Genomic DNA, 22,817 nt, shown 5'->3' with positions numbered 1-22,817 from the left:
ACCACTTCTCATGCGATACTCTCCACCACACTGGAGTCTTTGGGAATGGTGAGACAGCACAGAGAACATGCAACGCCAAAGCAACACCAGGTGTTGGCAGGAGCAACAGGAGCACCCCAACGCAACTGCAAATATTTTATTTTTATTTAACATCATTTGTATGCCAAATTATGAGGCCCTTCTTTGTGTGCCTGCTCCAAGAGAGCATTATCGTGACAACAGCAGTAGCTTTTATGTCAGGAATGCAGAACCTGGTGTCCTCCATAAATTGCTGTACACCAACTCCCATCAGCCCCACCCAGCAATGTGGTCAAGAATGATAGGAGTTACCAGCACAGGATTTAGGTGCGGGTGGTCCCGCCGCATAGGAAGGTGAGCCGAAAGGGTGCAAAATAATAATATGAATGCCTACATTTATAGGGGTATCTACTGAGAAGATCCATAAAAAAGCAACTGTACAAAGAGGAATTATTGCTAAAATAAGTAATATAAGGAAGATTTTGTTACACTCCAGCAGCAGGAATCCACATAAGGGGTTGTAGCCAAGCAAGAAAGGATTGCAGAACCTGAAAGCATTTAGTTTGGAGAAAATGTGACCAAGGGGTGACATGACAAACGTTTGTAAGTGTTATGCATGGGCCAAATTTATCAACCCAAACCCTGCAATTGTCACCTGTGCCTCCGCTGCGAGAGGTCCGGAGGGTGGTGGCAACAACAGAACGGTCCTTTTCTGTGGTGGCTCCCCGTTTATGGGATGCTCTCCCATAAACTCCCTGGCAGCATCGTTATACACCTTTAGGTGCCGTGGGGAGGGGGGGGGGCAAACCTTCTTCAACAGGCCTTGAGCTGACTGACATCCTATATCCTTGGAAAGGGGTTTGTTGGAATTGGGGCGGGGGGGGGTTACTGGTCTGTTTTGTTCTTGTCATTACGCATTTTGTGCTTTAACCTTTCATTTCCATGCTGTGAACCGCCCTGGGATTAACGGGTGTAGGACGGCACATACATGTCATAGCTACCCATAATAATAAATAATGGAGAGCCGGCCCCCAGCCCCACCCACCCCTCGGTCCCTGAGCCCAGGGAGGGCTAAGCGCCCGGCCAACCGCTGTTTCCACACAGAGGAGCGACGACCCTCCCGGGGGTGAGGCGCCCGAGGGCGGCGGCTGCTTCTCCCTCCCTGCCGCCGCCCCCCCGGCCGGCCCAGCCCCGGATCCTCTCAGGGGCGGCCAGCGCCCTCCCGCCCCACAGCCCCGCTCCGGTACGGGCTGGGCGGCGCCCGGCTTACCCTCTCGAAGGCCTCCGTCTGCCTCCTCGGGCAGCGGGAAGAGGAGGAGCAGGAGCAGCAGCAGCAGCGCAGCCGCCGCCGCCGCCACCGCCGGGCCTCAGTCGGGCCGCCTCGCAACCTCGATCCCGCCCCCCGCCTCCGCCTCCTTCCCCGCCTTCCGCCCTCACGTGACCGGGGCTCGGCCGGAAGACGGGCGCCCGGCCACTTCCGGCTCCCGGGGCTTCCGGTCCCGCCCCCCCCCGTCCCGTCCTCTTCCTTAGCAACCCCTCTATCCCTCTCCTCTCTGGAAAGAAAGAAGCGGCGCCGGAAGTGGGGCTGCGGGGAGGGAGGGGGGGTTGCGGGGATTCAAGCTTCCGGTGGCGGAGGAGGAGGAGGTGGCGGAGGAGCTCCGCTGGCCGCGCGGTCCTTCCCGCGCCCCTCGGGCCAGCCCCGTGGCTGCGCCGCCTGGGGGAGGCGGAGAGGAGGTGGGGTGAGGCTGGGGGTCTGTGGGGGGCCGGCGATCCTCCCCGCTTGCTCCCGTCCCAGCCGTTGGCTGGTGGAACTCGCGGCCACTAGACCCGGCGGAGGTTGTCCCACCTCAGGAGCGCTCCGATTGCGGGTGGGGGGGGGCGTTACGAGGCGGAGCCTAGCTGACCATCGCCCTCCGCATTCATGACAGCGGTCCGCCGCCGCCGCCGCCGTTTTTCTGCTCCGTAAATGCAGCCGGAGGTTGAGAGGCGTGGTTTGGCTAAAAGGAGGGAGTGGGGACGTGGGGGGTCGCGGAGTGGGACTTGAGGGTGGTGGTTGTTTTGACAGCGCGCTTAATGTGGACGGGAGAGCTGCTCTTGTGCCGCTGCTTCTGGGCTTCCTAGAATAAGCATCTGGTTGGGGGCTGTGAGGACGGAGGCTGCGCTAGATAACCTCCCCACACACACTGGACCTGATTCAGCTGCGGGGCTATTCTTCACCCCAACTTGGGTGGCTTTAAAAGGGGACTGGACGGATTCACAGAGGAGATAATGCTGTCAACCACAATGGCTATGTTCTGCGTCATGGTCTGAGACAGTAAATGCTCCTGAATGCCAGGTGCTGGAACCATAGGAGGGAAGACTGCAGCCTTTGTGCTCGGGTCCTGCTTGCGGGTTTCCCTTTTTCGTCCTCCTACTGTGAGGACAGGTGACTGGACTGAGTTGGCCGCTAGCCTGACCCTGCAGGCTCTTCCTATGCTCGTGTTTTGCCCCTGGGCAGTGATGGTCACTAATTTGGATGGCTTTTAAAGAGAATTAGCTGAATTCATGGAGGAGATAAGCTACTGTCAATGGCTGCTGAGCAGGATAGCTCTGTACCACCTCCTTGAGGGGAGGCGATAATGCTTCTGAGTACTAGCTGCTGGAAACCATGGGAGGGGAGAGTGTTCTTGTGGTCATGTTCTGGTATCTGGTTGGCCACTGTGAGAACAGGTTGCTGGATTAGATGGACCACTTATCCAGCAGGCTCTTCTTATGTTTGTGTGTGAGTACTGCAGTGATCCTCTCTTCTCAGTGTTGAATTTGAAAGAGCCAAAGTACAGTCACGTGGGGAGCTGGTGACCTTCAAGAAGGCGTCTGTGTATCTTTCTGGGGAGGAGTGGGTTCAGCTGGTACCTTCTGTGTGCAAAGCAGGTACTCCATCTCTGAGTTGTGGCCTCAGCACCATCCCACACCAGCTGTGTCATCTAGGGCCATTTAGTCCAGCCCCCTGCAGTGCAATAATCACAGCTAAGGAATACCTGACAAGTGGCTGTCCAGCCTCCCTTTCAAAACCTACAGTGAAGAGGTTGATGCCTTTGCCTTTTTCGGTGCTTAATGTCATTGGTAGGTTTAGGATGAAATGGTGCATCTGTGCTGCTTTGCTTGCTCAGAAACACCTCCCCACCCCCCACAGTTATTATGTTTATTTTCCATTTTGTTTCTTTGTAAGGCTGGATTCCTGTACATGCTTATCCGGGGGTAAGCTCCACTGAACTTAGTAAGACTTATTCCTGAGTAAATGCATTCGTGGTTGCACTGCAAATAACCTAATTTCTAAGGTACTTTCCAACAGCTAATGTGATTTCCACAGTCCAGTCACTTCTTTCAGCAATATTGGGTTTGGGACAAGCAGGGAAACTGAGAAAACAGTAATTATTGTGATGATGTGATCATTACGAGAGCTACAGGGGAAGAAAGTGGCAGGTCTCTGATTATGGTCGTAGATCACCACTGTGTTTCTGATGTCTGAATCTTTTTTGGTTTAAAGCTAGTACAGTCTTGAAACTATTTCTTTCTGTGGCATTCACAGTTTTCATCCACTTGCCCCTTTCAGGTTTGTCAACATGACCAAGAGAACTGATAGCCTCCACTTCCAGTTCGACAACTATGGGGACTCCATGCTGCAAAAAATGGACAAGCTGAGGGAAGAGAAGAAGTTCTGTGATGTCACGGTCCACATAGACAACCTTGAGGTTCACGGCCACAAAATAGTCTTTGCTGCTGGCTCTCCTTTCCTAAGGGATCAGTTCCTGCTGAATGACTCCAAGGAAGTGAAAATCTCTATCCTCCAGAGTTCGGAGGTTGGGAGGCAGCTGCTTCTGTCCTGCTACACTGGTGTCCTGGAGTTTCCCGAGATGGAGTTGGTGAACTACCTGACGGCGGCTAGTTTTCTTCAGATGAGCCACATTGTGGAGCGCTGCACACAGGCCCTGTGGAAATTCATCCGGCCAAAACATCAGCTTGAAAACAAAGAGGAGGGGAAGCAGCCGCAGCAGACTGACTCTTCAGAGCCAAACGAGTGCCCAAGGATGGGGAGTAAGGAGGAGGAGGAGGAAGATGACTCCTTGCTTCCAGACTCTCCATGCATCCAACCCTCTGAAGACAGCCTGGACATGGACGATAGCGACATCCAAATTGTGAAGGTGGAGTCCATTGGGGAGGTTGCAGAGGTCAGAAGCAAGAAGGACCAGAACCAGTTTATTTCCTCAGAGCAGCAGAACAGCCTCCACTCATCAGAGCCTCAGCACTCCCTCATCAATTCCACGGTGGAGAACCGAGCTGGCGACCTGGAGCAAGGCCAACTCCACAACTACACCCTCTCGTACATGGGGGGAGACAGCCTCATCATGGCTTCCAAAGACATGTTTGGCACCAGCAACCGGGGGGTGGACAAAGGCCTTCAGTGGCACCACCAGTGCCCCAAGTGCACACGTGTTTTCCGGCATCTGGAGAACTACGCCAACCACTTGAAGATGCACAAGCTTTTCATGTGCCTGCTGTGCGGCAAGACCTTCACACAGAAGGGCAACTTGCACCGGCACATGCGGGTGCATGCGGGCATCAAGCCCTTCCAGTGCAAGATCTGTGGGAAGACCTTCTCGCAGAAGTGCTCCTTACAGGACCATCTCAACCTGCACAGTGGGGACAAGCCCCACAAATGCAACTACTGTGACATGGTTTTTGCCCACAAGCCCGTCCTTAGGAAGCACCTCAAGCAGCTCCATGGCAAGAATAGCTTTGACAATGCCAATGAGAGGAATGTCCAGGACATTGCCGTGGATTTTGACTCCTTCAGCTGCAGTTCAGGCACAGACTCAAAAGGCTGCCAGCAGGCCGAGGCCAGTCAGGTGCTGGACACCGGGAAACTGGCACAGGCAGTGCTCAGTTTGCGGAGTGACAGCGCCTGAGCGAGTTGAAATGGGTGATGGAGCACCTCTCTATGAGCCTTGGGGCAGGAAGAGCCGTGAAGAGCTGCTTCAGGCTTTGGACTTGGGTATCAGCCTAAGACAGGAGTGCCTGGTGTGCTCTGGTCCATGGGGTCACGAAGAGTCGGACACGACTAAACAACAACAACAACATCAGCCCAAGAGGCTCTGCTGGATGAGCTGTGGGGGCTGAACTGAAAATTGTAGCAAGTCTTCTGCCCTAGAGTGGTTTGATGTGTTTGGTGACTCCAAGTGTCTTTGTCCCTAGTGTGGAAAGAACAGAGGCATAAGCCTGACTCCTTTGATATTTAGGTAAGGCAGCGCTGGATGGCCCCCCTTTTTTGAAGGGTAGTTGAATTGTACCTCCAAGAAGCAGCTACCAGTTTGTGGGCCGAAGGAGTAAATACAGACATACCCTGTGATAGATATGTTTTTCAACGGGGGGGAGGGGGGGATTTTGAGTTCTTATGGGGAGAAAGCACTGGATAATTATAAGCTCTTAATATTTGTTAGTCCATCTGTGATTTTTTAAAACTGTATTGTTTAACATTGGATACTTGCCTTCTGTTCTTCTTACCCTCTAGCTGACCATTTTCACCCCTAAACTTGTTTGACTGTTGTGAGTGAAGTCGCTTTCCTGATTTAAAATGGGTGAAGGCTGCTGCTACAGAATATGGCAATCGCCTCCGTGCCTCTGCCCAGGCTGAGTTCCTGTCCCCAACAACCCACCCCACCCTTTGTGGAAAGTATGTGCTTAGACTAGAAAGGCTAAACTTGCATGCCCCAGTTGTCTTTGTTTTCTTCTGGGCCTTTCTCTCATGTTGTTCCTCTCATCGGAAGTGGCATCCGTTTTTCTGTCCAGCAGCCTGCCAGGCTCCCCCCTCTTCTGCTTTGTGTGGCTTCCAGGCTTGTTCCTGGAGCCTCCCTTTGCCACACCTGACTATTCCTGTCCTCACCTGCAGTGTCTCTTTGTTTCCTTTACCTCCTCAGTCCTTGACCTCACCCTCGAGCCCTTCCTTCCATGACACTGACTGCAAGCTCTTGGGCCTGGGCCAGGATCTCACTCTGCATTGTGGATGCTGCTTGGAATCCTGCAGGCACTTGTGAGATAATTCAGATGTCCTGTTGCAGGTGGCGAGGTGGGTGGAGTTGGCATAACTGGCCCCCTACCACACCTCCAAGACATCAGAGCTCTTAAAGGCGCAGGAACCCAAGGTGGTTAGCAGATTGTTACCTCCCAAGCTGACTTTGGGATCACACCTGTGAGGAGGGAAGAACGCTTGAGCAGTCAAATAATGGTTAAATATTTATTTATTGTGAGTTATAGCATCAGTGTCACCCTGCAGTCAGGCCTGTATAGCAGGATGGGAGTCTCTTTCAGGCCGACCCTGGGCTGCCTGTCCCTCTGCACCATTCTCTTTGCAGACTACTCCGGCCTGAGAGCTGGAAGCAGGAAATGGAACAGGGATTCTCTTGAGGGAGTCTCTCTCACTGCTGTTGTGAGGCTGAACTGCAAGGGAGGGTGATACGTGCTGCCATGACTTGGAAGGAATAGCATTCAATTTTGCATAAAGCTGAGGGGGCTGTGGTCCAGGCACACAGTTTGGGGGGCACAAACCAGCCCCTTCCCCACATAGATCCCCATTGCAGCCTGCTAGTGGCGGGAGCTGCATACCAGGGAGGGTGAAGATGACCTTCCCCGTGCTTCGGGCAGCACACAAGCACTCTCCCATCCACTGATGGAGGCCCCAACCGGTGGGCCAGTGCTTCTGCACCTCCTGCCCCCACTTTGCGCTCAAGCGCTCTCCCGGGGGGGGGGGCAGGAGGCGCGGAGGGTGAAGAGCACCCTCCACGCCTCACCTGGACTGCATGCGCTGTTCCTCGCCTGGGGCCTCTGCTGGCATCTGCCCACAGGAGCCACATCCACTCATTCTTGGTGCCACAAGAAGTAAAAAGAAAAGCAGGAGAGTGCCACAAGCTGAGACCCCCTCCCGCCCCACACACCTTGTTTGTTCTCCCATCCTCTTTGGCCAAGTTCACACATACAGTGGTACCTCGGGTTAAGTACTTAATTCGTTCTGGAAGTCCGTTCTTAACCTGAAACTGTTCTTAACCTGAAGCACCACTTTAGCTAATGGGGCCGCCACCGCCACACAATTTCTCTTCTCATCCTGAAGCAAAGTTCTTAACCCAAGGTCCTATTTCTGGGTTAGCAGAGTCTGTAACCTGAAGCATCTGTAACCCAAGGTACCACTGTAATACTAAGCCAAGCTATGACTTAAATGTGAATGAGAGAGTGTCTAGGTATTCACAGCAAAAGCTCGCAAGCTTCACTTCTCACCAGCCCTGCTGCTGCTGCTTTGCCATGTTTGGCTTAGCATTCTGGTCTAATATTGGCTGTTTGCTGTGTCTGATTTCAAGCAAGCCAGGAGCTGTAGCCAAAGTTTGTTCGTAGTTTATTGATCGCAGTTTGTCAAGCGTATCCGCCCTAGAGTTTAGCTCTGGCAGGATGCAGCAGAGCAGGAAGATGGAGGAACATTTGAGGCTGTTTATGCTGTGAGTACTCACCCATTCATACACTTAGCCATAGTTTTCTTCAGCTTTACATGCAAACCAGGGTCTTTGTCTCACTTTCTCATCTCTCCTGCTTCCCCTGTTGTGAGACAGGAGGGAATTGTAAGCATTAATTTGGGGAAGGGGTGACTCCTATTTCAGCTACCAGTCGGGTCCTCCTTAAAGTGTCCAGCACAAGGGCAGCGGGTCTGTAGCCCTCCAAATGTTCCTGGGCTACAGCTCCCCTCATCCATGATCTTTGGCAATGTCGACTGGGGCTTACGGGAGTTCCACTGTGGGGTGGGAGGCTCATGATGAAATGTGGGTGGAGCCACAACCATCATAACCCCGCCCCTTTTCTCCATGTCAGCAAGTGCGAGTGGGTTGGGCCCCTTGTGAATCAGCATAGGGTAAAAGCTTTGCAAATACCTCTACTGGAGAGAACATAGGCTGCTTTTGATCTGTGAATGTGCTCTTGTATGCAGGACCAAAAGACCACTCGACATTGTGTGTGCCAAGTCATCACAGTGGCTTCGAAATAAAACAACTGCACCACCTCCTAATGTGAAATGTGATCCGTGATCATTGTGAGCTGCTTTGCAAGGTTGGGAGGGGAAGTTTCCGAGCAGAATGTTACTCATTACAAGAGAGCCCGGGGGGGGAGTGGCTAAATCAGCAGTGGGGAGCCTCTGGCCCATGGGCCAAGTTAGCCCAGCAGGGCTCCTAAGTTGGCCCTTGAGGCCGTTTTACCTCAACCCACAAACTGCTGCCCCACAGCTGATGACATAGGTGACATGAGATATGGGGCAGAAAAATACATGGCTGCAAAGCAACTATCGGGAGCCTGCTTGCTCCTTTGCAAGTTAATGACCTTTGAGGTTGCCTGCTTGAATCTCATCTTAGCCACAAACACACCAAGTGACCCTTATTTGTTTAATCAGTACATTTACAGATTGCTTGTTATTCACCAGTATCAGCGCTTTCCTTACAGTAAGGAAAATCAAAATGCATAAATTACACTAATCTCAAGCTTAGGTGATTTACCTTAAGATTACTCCAAATGCAAACATAATGAATATGCATACTGTACTATCTGCATCTATATACTGTAACTTAGAGATGAAGGGGGGAAGCACTAGGCAGCCAGCCTGATACAAGTTAACATAAAACACACTCTTGCCGCAACCACTCACAATACCACTCCTGCCATTCACACAAACACTAGAGCCATTTACTGCTATAAAATATGTATCTCCTCCAGCCAGCACTAATGCACAAAGCAGCCAGTCCCCCTAAACAGTACTCTGAACCCCATGTACTGCATGCTCTAGGTGGAATTTTGGCTAATCCCTCTCAACCCCAGCCTGTTAACACGGGAATGATAATACTGGACTAACATAAGGGGCTGTTCTAAAAATGAATGAGGCAATGTAGGCAAAGCTGTGGCCTGAGGCAGATGGGAGTTGTAGTCTAAAATGAGTGGAGGGGACCCAGTCAGCAAATGCCATACTAGTGCAATTCTTGGGGGGGGTGTATTCTATCCATTATGCAAGCCTCTCAATCTAATATAACTAACCACTAGTGCAGGGGGAAGGGAGGAGACCATCCATACATCCATTTTATCATCTTTCTATCTGTCTATCTTACATATTCACTGAAAGTTATACCTTACCTTTTGTTTAGACATTGATGTTCAAGGCAGCTTAGACAGAATCTAAAGATGCACAAACACAGCCATCTGTCCAAAATGTAAAATAATGCCGTCTTAGAAATAAAGAAAAAGGTCAGCAGGCTATAGGAGAGAGATCTGAAAGACTCTCCAGAGTTTACAGCTCATCAAAGGCACTGGGATGTTAAGAAGAACTTGCTGAATCAGGCCAAAGGGGGCCCATTTAGTCCAGCATCCTCTCACCATATAGTGGTCAAACCTGCAAGCAGGACCTGAGCAGCACAAAGAGCCCTCTGCCCTCTTATGGTTTCCAGAAACTGGTACTTGGAATCGTTGGAAAGTAAAAAAAAGTATACATTTTAACTTCAGGTCGTTTCCCATTCTGGCCTGCTGATTAGAAAGATGCTCTCTCAGTGTTGTCTTGGTATCATTAAGTGCAACCCCAAAGCATCCAGGCAAATGAGGTGGAAATGGCAGAGCCATTGGTCTGTGGCAGCACAGCAACCTCTTTGGATATGGTGAATAACAGGACTTAGTTGGTCAACCAAGACCCTTATCATACGAAGAAACTTGCTTGGCATACTACTAGAGTGCAAACCTCATGGATTCAGGATCACAGGCCTGCAGGGGACCCCCCCAGGTATCATCCAGATTGACCCCCAAACCTGTAACAGTATTTTGGGGGAAGATGATTGGGACTACAATCAGCCCCAGCACCATGCAGTCCTGCTGCGGAGGCTGATTGGGGCTTCCCTCCAAACCATTTGAAGGCCAGCAGGCTAGATTAGGCAGACCTCCCTCCCTCCCAACAAAGCCTGTTCGTGGCAGTTTTTGATTGGGGCCATTGGGTGCTCTCTGGGGCTGACGGGACCTGGGAGCCCAGCAGTGTTTGAAGAGCCAGAGTTTCCCCATCCTCAGCCTGCAAATTAGAGACCACCATAATGTGAGGCAAGAGTCTCATTCACTTAGACTAGTTTTCTTTCACAGGGAATGGCCCTGCTTAGGGTCTGTGCCCCCCCCCCCCATTTAAATAAGGCTAGTTTTACATAGCATTCAACTTTTATATTGTGGTATTATTAGTTAAATTGTTGTTGAAAGCCATTCTGAGTATGCTGCTTTTATATATATATATGTTAGGTAGTTTATTAATGAAATAGATAAAATAAAGCATGAACATATTGAACATAAAAAGACCCCTGCTGGGTCAGGCCAAAGAGAGCCCACCAAGGCCAGCACCCTGCTCTTAACAGTGGCTACCCAGATGCTTGTGGGAAGCCTGGAAGGGCCTTCTCCCTGCCCATGGTTCCCACGAAACAACTTGATATTTTTAAGCATTGGTGCCTCTGTCCATAGAGGCAGGTAGATTAAATGATACAGAACCGAACACAAACAATAAAATGATAGTGAATGCACTGGCAGCTGTCTGGATACTGGTAAGCATATATTTGGGGTGAGGGGGTGCATTTAAGTTCCATTCACAGGAGTAAAAGGTAAAGGGACCCCTGACCATTAGGTCCAGTCGTGACCAACTCAGGAGTTCATCTCGCTTTATTGGCCAAGGGAGCCGGCGTACAGCTTCCGGGTCATGTGGCCAGCATGTCTAAGCCACTTCTGGTGAACCAGAGCAGTGCACGGAAACGCCGTTTACCTTCCCACCGGAGCGGTACCTATTTATCTACTTGCACTTGGACGTGAGCAGCGCACGGGAACGCCGTTTACGTTCCCGCCGGAGCGGTACCTATTTATCTACTTGCACTTTGACGTGCTTTCGAACTGTTGGTTGGCAGCAGCAGGGACTGAGCAACCCTGTTGCAGGGATTCGAACCACCAACCTTCTGATCGGCAAGTCCTAGACTCTGTGGTTTAACCCACAGCGCCACCTGCGTCCCATATATTCACAGGGGAATGGGATACAAATATATGAAAAGGGATAGAAATTCATAAGAAAATGTGGGAAGGAACTGTGTTATTGGAAAGAGACTCTGCGCTGCTTGCCAAAAATTACATATCCAGAGCTGCAGTCAGCAGATGTCCTCTGGGATGGTGTGTGTGTGTGCGTGCGTGTGTATGTGTGTGTGTGTGTGTGTGTGTGTGTGTGGTGTGCCTTTTGTTACCTCTTCCCTCCCTGCTGGTTGAAAAAGTTGCAGGAGCAGCCAATCAGGAACAAGGTGCATGCATTTTGGGAGGCTATGGGTCTGCTGATGTTTTTCCGGGTTAGAGTGGGAGAAGAGGTGATGCTCGGAGGGACTGCCGGAAGTTTATTCCTTCGCCTGAGCCATCTGCACCCTTGCCTGGGAAGCATTCAGTCTGGACCTCTTCCACACCCCTGACTGCAGCAACCGGTGAGCAAGGAGCAGGGAATTGGGGGTGTTGCGTGTGGGGGAGGGGAGGTGGCAGAGAGTGCAAGGCAGCCTCAGCTGACAGGTCCCAGGGCTTTAAAGGGATGCCTGGAAGGGAGCTGTCCCACCTGAAGGAGTTCCTGGAATAAGCTTGCATCTCCATCCTTGAAGGAAATGTTGGTCCTGACCCCTCTCAGGCAGGAGGCAGAGAGCAGGGCTGTTGTGCAGAAGAGGGAATTTTTAAAGGGCTGCTGATGCTGTTTTATTTTGTTTTGTTTTCCTCTTCCCCATCCTGGCAAAATTAGCTGCACCTGCTGAAGCACATATAATGATGATGATGATGATGATGATTTATTATTTATACCCCACCCATACGGTTGGGCTTCCCCAGCCACTCTGGGCAGCTTCCAACCAAATATTAAAATACAGTAATACATCAAACATTAAAAGCGCCCCTAAATATTGCTGCACCGTTGCTAAGCCAGTGGTTCCCAAACCCATTTGGTGCTCCACCACACCTAGTGCCGTGAACTCACCCCCACTGCCCCCCCCCTATCCAACCCTATGGAAAGCTATTTGCATGACCCACTAAGGAAGATCGTAGCACAGCAAAGTTCAAAATAGTCACAATGAATTGTGCATTTATTGGAATGTCAACTAAAACTATGCAGTTTAATTAATTAGACAAAATTGACGAACTTGGTCCAGTTATACCAGCCCTTCAAAGTCTGATAGCCATTTACACCTCCAGCATGCGCGCGCGCATACACACACACAAACACCAACTTAGAGCAGTGGGGGAGTAAATGAACTGCGCTTCCTTTTGATGTTGGTTAAATCAAAACATGGTGACTAATCCCAAAGACCGGCACTTGGGATGGATCAGTTCCGGGCGGGGGGGGGGGGCCACAAAGGAAGGAAACCTGGAGCGATTAAAAGCATCAGAGGACTCCATCTGTATTGGCTGATATTCCTGTTTTCTTGAATGTTTTAAATATATAACGCATGGTCAAGTTCAATGTATACTAATATACTGCTAGTATATAATGCCCTTAAGAGTTTGGGACCAGTTTACCTGTGAGATCGCTTTAATAATAATAATAATAATAATAATAATAATAATAATTATTATTATTATTATTATTTATACCCCACCCTCCCCAGCCAAAGCCGGGCTCAGGGCGGCTAACAACCAATAATAAAAACTAGTTGAATGAATACAACTTAAAAACAAGATTAAAATACAACATTAAAACATCACAGAAGGAGAAAGGAAAAATGAAAGAGGGGGAGGGAATCCAATTGACTTCAAGCCAAAGGCCAGGCCGAAGAACTCTGTCTTACAGGCCCTGCGGAAAGAAATCAGATCCCGCAGGGCCCTGGTCTCAGGAGACAGAGCGTTCCACCAGGCCGGGGCCAGTGTTGAAAAGGCCCTGGCTCTGGTTGAGGCTAATCTGACTTCCTTAGGGCCCGGGACCACTAGGGTGTTGCTATTTATGGATCTTAAGGTCCTCCGTGGGGCATTCCGGGAGAGGCAGTCCCGTAGGTACAAGGGATATGTATCTTACAGATATATCACGCTATACATCCCCAACTGAATGCTTAAATCTGCAGAACTGGTGCTGTTAAAAGTGCAATACTGTACATTACCCATTCCAGATTTGAAATCTTTTAGTGTGGCAGCACCTACACTCTGGAACTGCTGAGTTTGTCTTTTGACGAGACTAAATGTCTAAAATGTATAAAAGAGCTGTTTCACGGTTTTCCCTTATATCTCATTCCTTTGCCCTTTTGGTAAAGTGCATTGAGGGTTTTAATTTCTTTTCTTTACAATCAAGAGACATGTAGCCAAAACAACTGGAATTTTGCAATTTTGCAAAGTACTGTTTTGTGCATTCTTCTGCAAGATATAGTTGTGAATATCCCTCTGGAAACAGTTGCAAAGGCAGGAGGCAAAAGGTTTAGCCTTATTTGCAGTGGCAATCCATGCATCTCACAGATTTTTCATGTTATCTGATGAAGTGGACTGTAGTCTACGAAAGCTTATGAATGTGTTAGTCTTTAGGGTGCCACAGGACCGCTTGTCATTTAATAAAATAAGAAGAGTCCCATTGGGCTCTGTCTAGTTCTGTATCCTGCTTCCTGAGCCCACAGCAGGGCATGAACACAACAGCCCTCTCCTGCTCTTGACACCCCTCAGTGACTGGTATCCCAGGGCACATTGCCTCTGATCCTAAAGGCAGTGCATAGCCATCATGACTAGTAAAAAAAAGAAAAGAAAGGTAAAGGACCCCTGGACAGTTAAGTCCAGTCAAAGGCAACTACGGGGTGCGGCGTTCATTTTGCTTCAGGCCAAGGGAGCTGGCGTTTGTCCACAGACAGCTTTCCGGATCATGTGGCCAGCAGGACTAAACCGCTTCTGGTGCAACAGGACACCGTGGCGGAAGCCAGAGCGCACGGAAACGCCGTTTACGTTCCCATCACAGCAGTACCTATTTATCTACTTGCACTGGTATGCTTTCAAACTGCTAGCTCACCCCATCGTGCGAATTCAAACCGCCGACCTTCTGATCGGTAAGCCCAAGAGGCTTAGTGGTTTAGACCACAGCACTACTCGTTTCTCACATCATGACTAGTAGCCAATGAGAGCCTTCTTTTTTGGCTTGAAGGCTGCATCCACCATTGGCCAACCCTCGTGAGACCTTATGCCAGCGGTGGGTGTGTACACTCTACACTGTCACAAACACACCCCTCTCCTCTTTCCACTACCAACACTGTTTCTACTGTATTTCTCTTTTTGCTGCCACTCCCAAAATTGGCGAGTTTTTGCTGCTAGAAACGTTCACTTGGAGGCCTTACTAAGCCCCTGGGATGAGAGTCAGCCACCACTCTTTTAAAGCCTTCTAAATACTATTAGGATTAATTAACCACATTCTAAACTACTGTTCCAAAGGGCTTTACACACACACACATTTAAAACAGTCAAAAACACAAAAGCAGCAAATACTTTTAAAACAAGACTAAAACCCTACCAGCCTTTCTCAACCTGTGGGTCCCCAGATGTTGTTGAACTACAACTCCCATCACCGCTAGCTAGCAAGGCCGGAGCTCAGGGATGATGGGAGTTGTAGTCCAACAACATGTGGGGACCCACAGGTGGAGAACCGCTGCAACCGGTGGGCACTTGGGATAAAGACCCATTTATCCAGCCACTAAAGCATGTCTAAATAAAAATGTCTTTGACTGTTTCTGGAATGGGCACATAGTGGGTTATTGATTGTATCTCAACAGGAATACGCTTCCACAGGACAGGAGAAGCCACACTAAAAGCCCTGCTCCAAATTCCTATGGAGTGATCTTCTGAGGTCTTCGGACCTTACAGGAGAAGCTCTCCTGCAGACTGCAGTGATCTAGTGCGTGCTCATCTCGCTTTATTGGCCGAGGGAGCCGGCGTACAGCTTCCGGGTCATGTGGCTGGCATGACTAAGCCGCTTCTGGCGAACCAGAGCAGCGCACGGAAACGCTGTTTACCTTCCCACCGGAGCGGTACCTATTTATCTACTTGCACTTTGACGTGCTTTCGAACTGCTAGGTTGGCGGGAGCAGGGACTGAGCAACGGGAGCTCACCCCGTCACGGGGAATTGAACCACTGACCTTCTGATCAGCAAGTCCTAGGCTCTGTGGTTTAACCCACAGCGCTACCTGCGTCCTTCACCAGCACATCTAGCCTCAGGGAATTCAGTAATTTTAACTCTGCATTGTGTGAAGATGTTTTGTTTGTCATGAATATTTCACCCTTCAGCTGCCTGGCAGGATTCCACTATGAGATAGAGTGAAGCAGCTGCCTCAGGTCACAAATATTGTAGGACCCACTAAAATAGGCCATTGTCGTCGGGGTGCAGTGGAGGATATTCAAATAAGCGTCTGCACACCCATTGTTCTACCTGGACGCTGAGGTGCAGCTCCAAGGGCCTTCTGGCGGTTCCCTCGCTGCAAGAAGCCAAGTTACAGGGAACCAGGCAGAGGGCCTTCTCGGTGGTGGTGCCCACCCTGTGGAACGCCCTCCCACCAGATATCAAAGAGAAAAACAACTGCCAGACTTTTTGAAGACATCTGAAGGCAGCCCTGTTTAGGGAAGCTTTTAATGTTTGATGTATTACGGTATTTTAATATTTTGTTGGAAGCCGCCCAGAGTGGCTGAGGAAGACCAGCCAGGTGGGCGGGGTATGTATAAACAAACAAACAAACAAACAAACAAACAAACAACAACCTGATGATCTTTGTATGGAATGCACCTTTCTTTTTTCTTTTGTTTCCACCACCCCACTTCCCCAAACAGAATCACCACTATGGCGGCCGACTCGGATGTGCTGCACTTCCAGTTTGAGCAGCAGGGGGGCGCCATGTTGCAGAAGATGAACCTGCTGAGACAGCAGAACCTATTTTGCGATGTCTCCATCTACATCAACGACACGGAGTTCCAAGGGCACAAAGTCATCTTCGCCGCTTGCTCCACGTTCATGCGGGACCAGTTCCTGCTCACCCAGTCCAAGCAGGTGCGAATCACCATCTTGCAGAGTGCCGAGGTAGGCCGGAAGCTGCTCCTCTCCTGCTACACGGGGGCTCTGGAAGTGAAGAAGAAGGAGCTTCTCAAGTACCTTACGGCTGCAAGTTACCTGCAGATGGTGCACATTGTGGAAAAGTGCACGGAGGCACTGTCCAGGTACCTGGAGATTGACGCGGCCGTGGAGGGCAGCCGGGCGGCCAGCCCTGAGAAGTGCCACTCCTCCGAGAAGGAGCTGGAATGCAGTGATGGCTGCCCTGATAAAGACTGTGAAATCATTGAGATTTCTGAAGACAGCCCTGTGAATTCAGAGGATCCTATAAAACTGGAAAAGGGGGACCTTCAGCAGAGCTTGCTATCAGAAACAAAGAACGTTAAAAGCCCTGAGATATCAACTGTCAAGATAGGTTATAAGGACAACGAAATCTGCATTATCCGAATGGATTCCGTCAGCGCTCCTAATGTGGAAGGTGAGCAGTTTCCACAGCCGTGCACCTCCTCCAAATCAAACTTGTACTTCCCCGAGACTCAGCACTCTTTGATCAATTCAACGGTGGAGAGCAGGGTCACAGAAGTGCCCAGGGATCAGTTCCAAGACTTTGGCGGGGAGAATCCGGAAGGAGCCAACAGAACGGCCACAGGTGGGTTCCAGAGCCCAGGGGACTCTGCTTACTCGTGGCGGCACCAGTGCCCCAAGTGCCCCAGGGGATTTCTCCACCTGGAGAACTATCTCCGCCACCTGAAGATGCACAAGCTGTTCCTGTGCCTGCAGTGCGGGAAGACATTCACGCAGAAGAAGAACCTGAACCGGCACATCCGCGGGCACATGGGCATCCGTCCCTTCCAGTGCATGGTCTGCCTGAAGACGTTTACAGCCAAAAGCACCCTCCAGGACCACCTGAACATCCACAGTGGGGACCGGCCCTACAAGTGCCACTGCTGTGACATGGACTTCAAGCACAAGTCTGCCCTCAAGAAGCACCTGACATCTGTACACGGGAGGGGCAGCGTGGACAAAGCCACCTTTGACTCCATTACAGAAGTCAGAATAGACTACGACTAGTGGGAGGTGGGGAGGGTTTGTAGAGCAGGCTTGGGAAACCCCCAGCCCACCAGGTGAGGGGTTTTCCACATCACCCTGCGAGGCTGTTTCCCACAGACCACGCCCACTTGCCCATCTGCCGAAATCACTGATTGACATTAGTGGATGGGTGGGAGCGCCTGGTACAATTCTGCTAGGTGCTGCTTTGCAAAGTAGACCCCAAATGTTGACAAAAGTGGGACCACCCAACCATCTGTCAGCAGCCATCAAAATGCACAGTTGGCCCGTGAAGTGGGGGGAGGTAAAGATCTGGCCCACTGAGCCAAAGGAGTTCTCCATCTCTATAATAATAATTTATTATTTATACCCTGCCCATCTGGCTGGGCTTCCCCAGCCACTCTGGGCGGTTTCCAAAAATATATATATTAAAATACTGTAATACTGCATCTCTAGTGTGCAGTAAGGTCAGCTGCTTTGCAAGTATAGAGGTCAACCTCTCTTTTGGATCTCAACCCTACAAGATGGGTATTTAGATGTAGCACAACATTTCCGCTGGTGATGTTCATGGAGGCTTGTTGGAGAACCAGTTGCCCATTCGAGATGAGAACATCCTATACACAAACAGGAAATGGAACAAAATTCATCTCCTCCCCCCCCATCCCTTTCCGGGGGTGGGGGGTGAGTTGTCAAGGGATGAACAGATGTGTGGGGTGAAGGAAAAAAAAACTTTAGGGGACTTATTTTACTTTTGCACAGCACTTAGTTTTTTTGGTTGCTGGTGGTGATTATGATGTTATTATTATTATTAATTACTATTGCTATTATTATTACTAGTAGTAGTACTTTTTGCAAGACGACTTGAGCCCAAATCTTGAAAGAAAAATTAAGTCTTGGACCGCTGGTGTTTTAGTGGAGGCCACTGTGAATTAAATATTTAATGGGTTGTTACTGATTTCTCTCATGGCAGGAAAACTGTGCAGCTGCAACGAATGCTGTTGGATTTTGTGTTTGCATGGAGCAGTGACACCACTTTCACGCTTTATCTTTTGTTGTTTCTTAAAAGAAGATTACAGCTTAATGTTTCTCTTAGAAGCTAGAACTTTTAGCTGGGGGAGGCCAGTGGCAGTCAGGAGGACCAATCAGATGCCCAAGAGTGTGATTGTAACCAGATCAGTTTCAGCTGAAGATTTTGCTCTGCTCCTTCTGGCTGAAACATGTGGACTGGTTTGGTGTGCGTTGGTGCTGGCACGTTCCGCTCAGTGAACAGGTTAGGCTATCTCTATATGATATATTCATTTTCTTGTGGATTTCCTAAGTGCTGTTTAATTCTTTGATGAAAATAGGCCTCAGAGGTCTGGTATTTAAGGATGGTGGTGAAAAAGACCAGAAATTTATGGCACTGTTGTTTCTTTAGACCATTTGTTACTCTGGCTTACCTTTGTATGTTGTGTCATAAAAAAGAAGGTACTATCTACAGCTTAAGTTCTCTCTCTTCCCCCTAGACTTGGTGGGCTATCGCATGTTGGGAGCACCTGGTGTTTGCAGCCAGTGAGGATGTTGTTAAATGGTGATTCTGGGTGTGGAGGGAAACACCCCCCCACCCATTTTAGGGAAAGTACAGTGGGCTACATCAGGGGTAGATCATCTGACTTGCATGCAGAAGGTCCCAGGTTCTAAACCCGATGGCATCTCCAGGGAGAGCTGAGAGACACTTGCTGCCTGAAATCCTTTACAGCTGCTGCCAGTCAGTGTAGACAGTATTCAGCTGCATGAACCCATGGTCTGACTTCCTATAACAGAAATTTTGCCCTCCTCACAGGGTGCTTGGGTGTGCTGCAAAGCATAGTGCTGGTGGGACCCAAGTCACCCACAATCTTAATTTTATGAGAGGCAGCTTGGAGTGAGAGGTCTGGGCACTGAGTCGTTTCAGTACAGTACAGTTGCCAGGAAGCCGTGGATCCGTGTGTTTTTTTTGGTGCAGGCTGTGCCCATGGACATGACGTGTGATTTGATCGTTAGTTTGGGGTGGCCCAATGCCAGAACCCAGAGGATCCATGAGGATGCGTGCTTCGAAACCATGTTTTTCGCCCACAGTGTTGCCAGGAAGCCGTGGGTCCGTGTTTATTGTGTGTGCAGGCTGTGCTTATGGCCATGATGTGTGATTCGATAGTGAGTTAGAGGTGGGCCAATGCAAAAACCCTGAGCATCCATGGTTTGAAACCGCGTTTTTGTGCTGTGGTGCATTATCTAACAATTCCCCAAGTTTCCAGCCAATCTGGTTCTATTTTGAGGCAGGTTTTGCTTTTGTATGGCGCATAGCTTTGCTGTGGTGTCCTCGATGCTTTATCCAACAGGAATCTGATGCAATGGCTGCTGTTACTGGTCAAGTTGGATGATGGATGTTCTTGCAGAGGCACTGGACATGATCATGTCGTGTAGCACCTTGCCAATTTTGGCATTATTAAGTGCCATGTCCTTTCCCCCCTATTGTTGTAAAAGTTTGCCACAACCTTTGTTTCTAGTCAGCTCCATCTATCCTGACAAAATATAGTATACACACAGTTTATACAGTAACAGAAGCTGTGTAGACATTACCAGCTTATAAGGTATACAAGTTGTTATTTTTTCTCAATTTGGGTTGAAGCTGGTTTGTGGGGAAATGCATCAAAACACAGCACTTTGTAAGAAATAGAACGACGCACTGCTTCCCAAACCAGCAGTGGGAGCACACTGGAAATGCAAAATAAAATGTGTGTAAAGGTAAAGGGACCCCTGACCATTAGGTCCAGTCGTGACCGACTCTTGGGTTGCGGCGCTCATCTCGCTTTATTGGCCGAAGGAGCAGTCGAACTGCTAGGTTGGCAGGAGCAGGGACTGAGCAACGGAGCAGGGACCAAGCACATGGGGATGCTAACCTCCAAAACTTCTGATCAGCAAGCCCTAGGCTCTGTGATTTAACCCACAGCGCCACCTGCATCCCATAATGTGTGTTCACAGCCTTAAACTGACCTAGGCTTTCTGTCTTATATGATCTGCTGGTTTTGGCTTTTTGTAAATTTGGATGTCAATTTTTTTGGTATGCTACAAGCTCTAGCTTAACAGAAAAGTCTGTATTTGAGTGGTGTCCTACTGCCTGTTTAAAGGCTTATCTTCCTCTCTCCAGCCCATTGTAAAAGAGTTGTGTTAAGTGCTAATTTTTACAAGTTGTCACTCATTACCTGCTTTGTCTTCAGGGCATAATTATTGGAATGGCAGCTTTGATATCCTGTTTTCTTGGCTGACTTGCCAGCTGACTTGCATTTCCAATCCCCCTCCAAATGACTTGTAGTGAAAATAAAGTTTTCCCACAGCTGAAGGACATATTTCTGATGCTCTTGAATGAACTGAAAGGACTGCAAACCATGCTGAACTCTTTTGGAACACATACGTAGTTTTGCACAGAGAAGAGAGGCCTTTTTGCACAAATCAAACCAGTTTCCTTAACTAGTTAGAAGTTCCTTGATGTTGCTCTTTTAAGTTGTGCCTCCTGATCTATAAGCTTCACATTTCAATAAATATTGCCATTTCAATGCACCAATTTCTTAAGAAAAAAAGACTTGGGAGTTTACAGCTGAAACCCTAAATGCACTTGCTAAGAAGCAAATCCCAGTTTGACTTACATATGAAGAATCACCATGAGCGTTGTGTTAAAATTTTGCTTCTCATAAATGTATGAGCACCATAAATTAATTTTCAACAGCACTTAGTGAACAGTTATGTTCCTTTTAATTATATTTTTTCTTCCTATTCACATAATGCTGTATCCAAATCCATTCAGGTCCCTAAGAAGACAATTAAAAAAACACACCATAGTACAGTTATACCTCGGGTTGAATGTGCTTCAGGTTGAGTGCTTTCGGGTTGCGCTCCGCGGCAACCCGGAAGTAACGGAGCGCGTTACTCCCATGTTTCACTCAAAATGACGTCACACGCATGTGCGGAAGCGGCAAAATGTGACCCGCGCACGCGCAGACGCATCGTCGCATCTTATGTTCCTTTCAGGATATGAACGGGGCTCCGGAACGGATCCTGTTCGCATCCCGAGGTACCACTGTATTTCAGATATAGGCTGGTGCCTCCAGACTACTACAAGCTCATATAAGTTCAGCACAAACAGTTGGGCCTGGGGAGCATTTAAGGTCCCCAACCCTAATCTGCGAGTTGCCATCTGATTGGATTTTATTCTGATCACATACAAACATCCAAAACAAATCAATACAGAATTACCACCTCCCCAGTGGCACAAAACATTTGCTCAAAGGAAGGAGGCAGAGCAGTCTATCATCACATCTCTTGGTCTCCAGGGAGATCAGATGTCTGCAGTGTATTTCGACGACAAAAAACCAAAGAGAGATATTTAGCCACTAGCTCCTGATCATTCCCCAGTAACAGAAAATGTATGACCTCCGACTCTGGTTTCCATTTGGGGATACAGAGTTGATCTAGAAATTGCTGACGGAGATCAGCATATAATTTACAATTGAGAACGATATGTGTGAGGGTTTCCACCAGGTGGTCTTCACCTGGGCAAGTTCTTTCTCCTTCTACCCTGCCTGAGAACCTTCCCAAAGAAGGTTTTATTAGTTTTTATTAGTTTTATCAGCATTTTAAGAGCTTTTACTGGTATTCTAGTATTTTATCAATCAGTATCTTTTTCTTAATTATTTTAATCACAAAGTTCAAGCTAAAAGTTTTAGGCAACATCCCAGAGAAAGCCTTAATTAGCTCCAGCTGGACTCAGTCTACCAACTACTTATCAGCAGGAGAGGAGATCAAACGCCCTAAACCTGGAAGGATTCCGAGCTTCCTGATTTACAGCTGAAAGTAGTGGCAGCTGCATCTCTGTGAAAATGTCTAAGAAGCCATTGGCTTCATCTACACAAGTGAGCCCATAGCAGAAGTGCAAGCAGAGTTAACTGGATGATTTTGTAAGAGCCCCAAATCCAGCACCTACCACATCAAACAGAGTTCATTCCTAGATAGGTGGGACGCTTTAATGGGTGGAGACCACCCAGGGGAGAACGCTGAGATGAGCGCCCATGAACCATCTCTTGAACTACTACCTGAGAGGGCACCACTCTATGCGGGGATACTCGCGGACCACTGTCTGCTGACTGCAAGAACAGTGGAGGAAATTAACACCAAACTAGAAAAGGTAATGTCACTCCTGGCTGAGTTGGTGCTTCTGGCGGCCATAAATAGATAAATTTATTTATTGTCATTGTCCGTATATACACAGTATACACAACAACGAAAATCAAACACCCCCCCAAAGACCGGGTTCGCATATACATTTGCACGTATCTCCGAACTCTCATCCTATTTAGACATAATCTATAAAACATAACATAATCCAGAATATAGCATGACCTATTAAAGGCATGCAGGGACGCGGGTGGCGCTGTGGGTAAAAGCCTCAGCGCCTAGGGCTTGCCGATCGAAAGGTCGGCGGTTCGAATCCCCGCGGCGGGGTGCGCTCCCGCTGCTCGGTCCCAGCGCCTGCCAACCTAGCAGTTCGAAAGCACCCCCGGGTGCAAGTAGATAAATAGGGACCGCTTACCAGCGGGAAGGTAAACGGCGTTCCGTGTGCTGCGCTGGCTCGCCAGATGCAGCTTTGTCACGCTGGCC

General features: G+C 49.1%; 3 protein-coding genes across 10 annotated transcripts in view; 2 read left to right on the top strand and 1 right to left on the bottom strand.

Annotated features, from left to right (window-relative positions):
* RABGAP1 (RAB GTPase activating protein 1) overlaps positions 1-1,451 on the bottom strand; it is a 100,171-nt gene extending 98,720 nt beyond the window's left edge. The window contains exon 1 of one of the 2 annotated variants that reach the window (XM_082208851.1): positions 1,289-1,451. The gene's annotated coding sequence lies outside the window, so the exon portion shown is untranslated. The remainder of the gene's footprint in view (positions 1-1,288) is intronic. The other variant, XM_082208850.1, reaches the window with a different exon arrangement.
* Positions 1,239-8,105, top strand: ZBTB26 (zinc finger and BTB domain containing 26). Of its 7 annotated transcripts, XR_014215881.1 has the most exons (3): positions 2,939-3,255; positions 3,611-7,016; positions 7,230-8,105. XR_014215881.1 is itself a non-coding variant. In XM_082208952.1 (2 exons), the coding sequence occupies exon 2, from the start codon at positions 3,621-3,623 to the stop codon at positions 4,962-4,964; it is 1,344 nt and encodes a 447-aa protein (XP_082065078.1). In that variant the 5' UTR covers positions 1,239-1,261; positions 3,611-3,620; the 3' UTR covers positions 4,965-6,643. The 7 variants fall into 7 exon arrangements, 6 of the variants coding, with proteins under 6 accessions (XP_082065078.1, XP_082065081.1, XP_082065080.1 ...); XM_082208952.1 differs by lacking the exons at positions 2,939-3,255; positions 7,230-8,105 and adding an exon at positions 1,239-1,261 and having other exon boundaries at positions 3,611-6,643; XM_082208955.1 differs by lacking the exons at positions 2,939-3,255; positions 7,230-8,105 and adding an exon at positions 1,629-1,752 and having other exon boundaries at positions 3,611-6,643.
* Positions 8,106-11,337: 3,232 nt separating this feature from the next.
* On the top strand, positions 11,338-20,505 carry ZBTB6 (zinc finger and BTB domain containing 6). The gene is made up of 2 exons (XM_082208959.1): positions 11,338-11,546; positions 15,884-20,505. The coding sequence occupies exon 2, from the start codon at positions 15,894-15,896 to the stop codon at positions 17,169-17,171; it is 1,278 nt and encodes a 425-aa protein (XP_082065085.1). The 5' UTR covers positions 11,338-11,546; positions 15,884-15,893; the 3' UTR covers positions 17,172-20,505.
* Positions 20,506-22,817: the final 2,312 nt, after the last annotated feature.

Source organism: Podarcis vaucheri (assembly GCF_965113315.1).
Source record: "Podarcis vaucheri genome assembly, chromosome: Z".
NCBI lineage: Eukaryota > Metazoa > Chordata > Lepidosauria > Squamata > Lacertidae > Podarcis > Podarcis vaucheri.
This window is presented reverse-complemented; position numbering and strand designations above follow the sequence as displayed.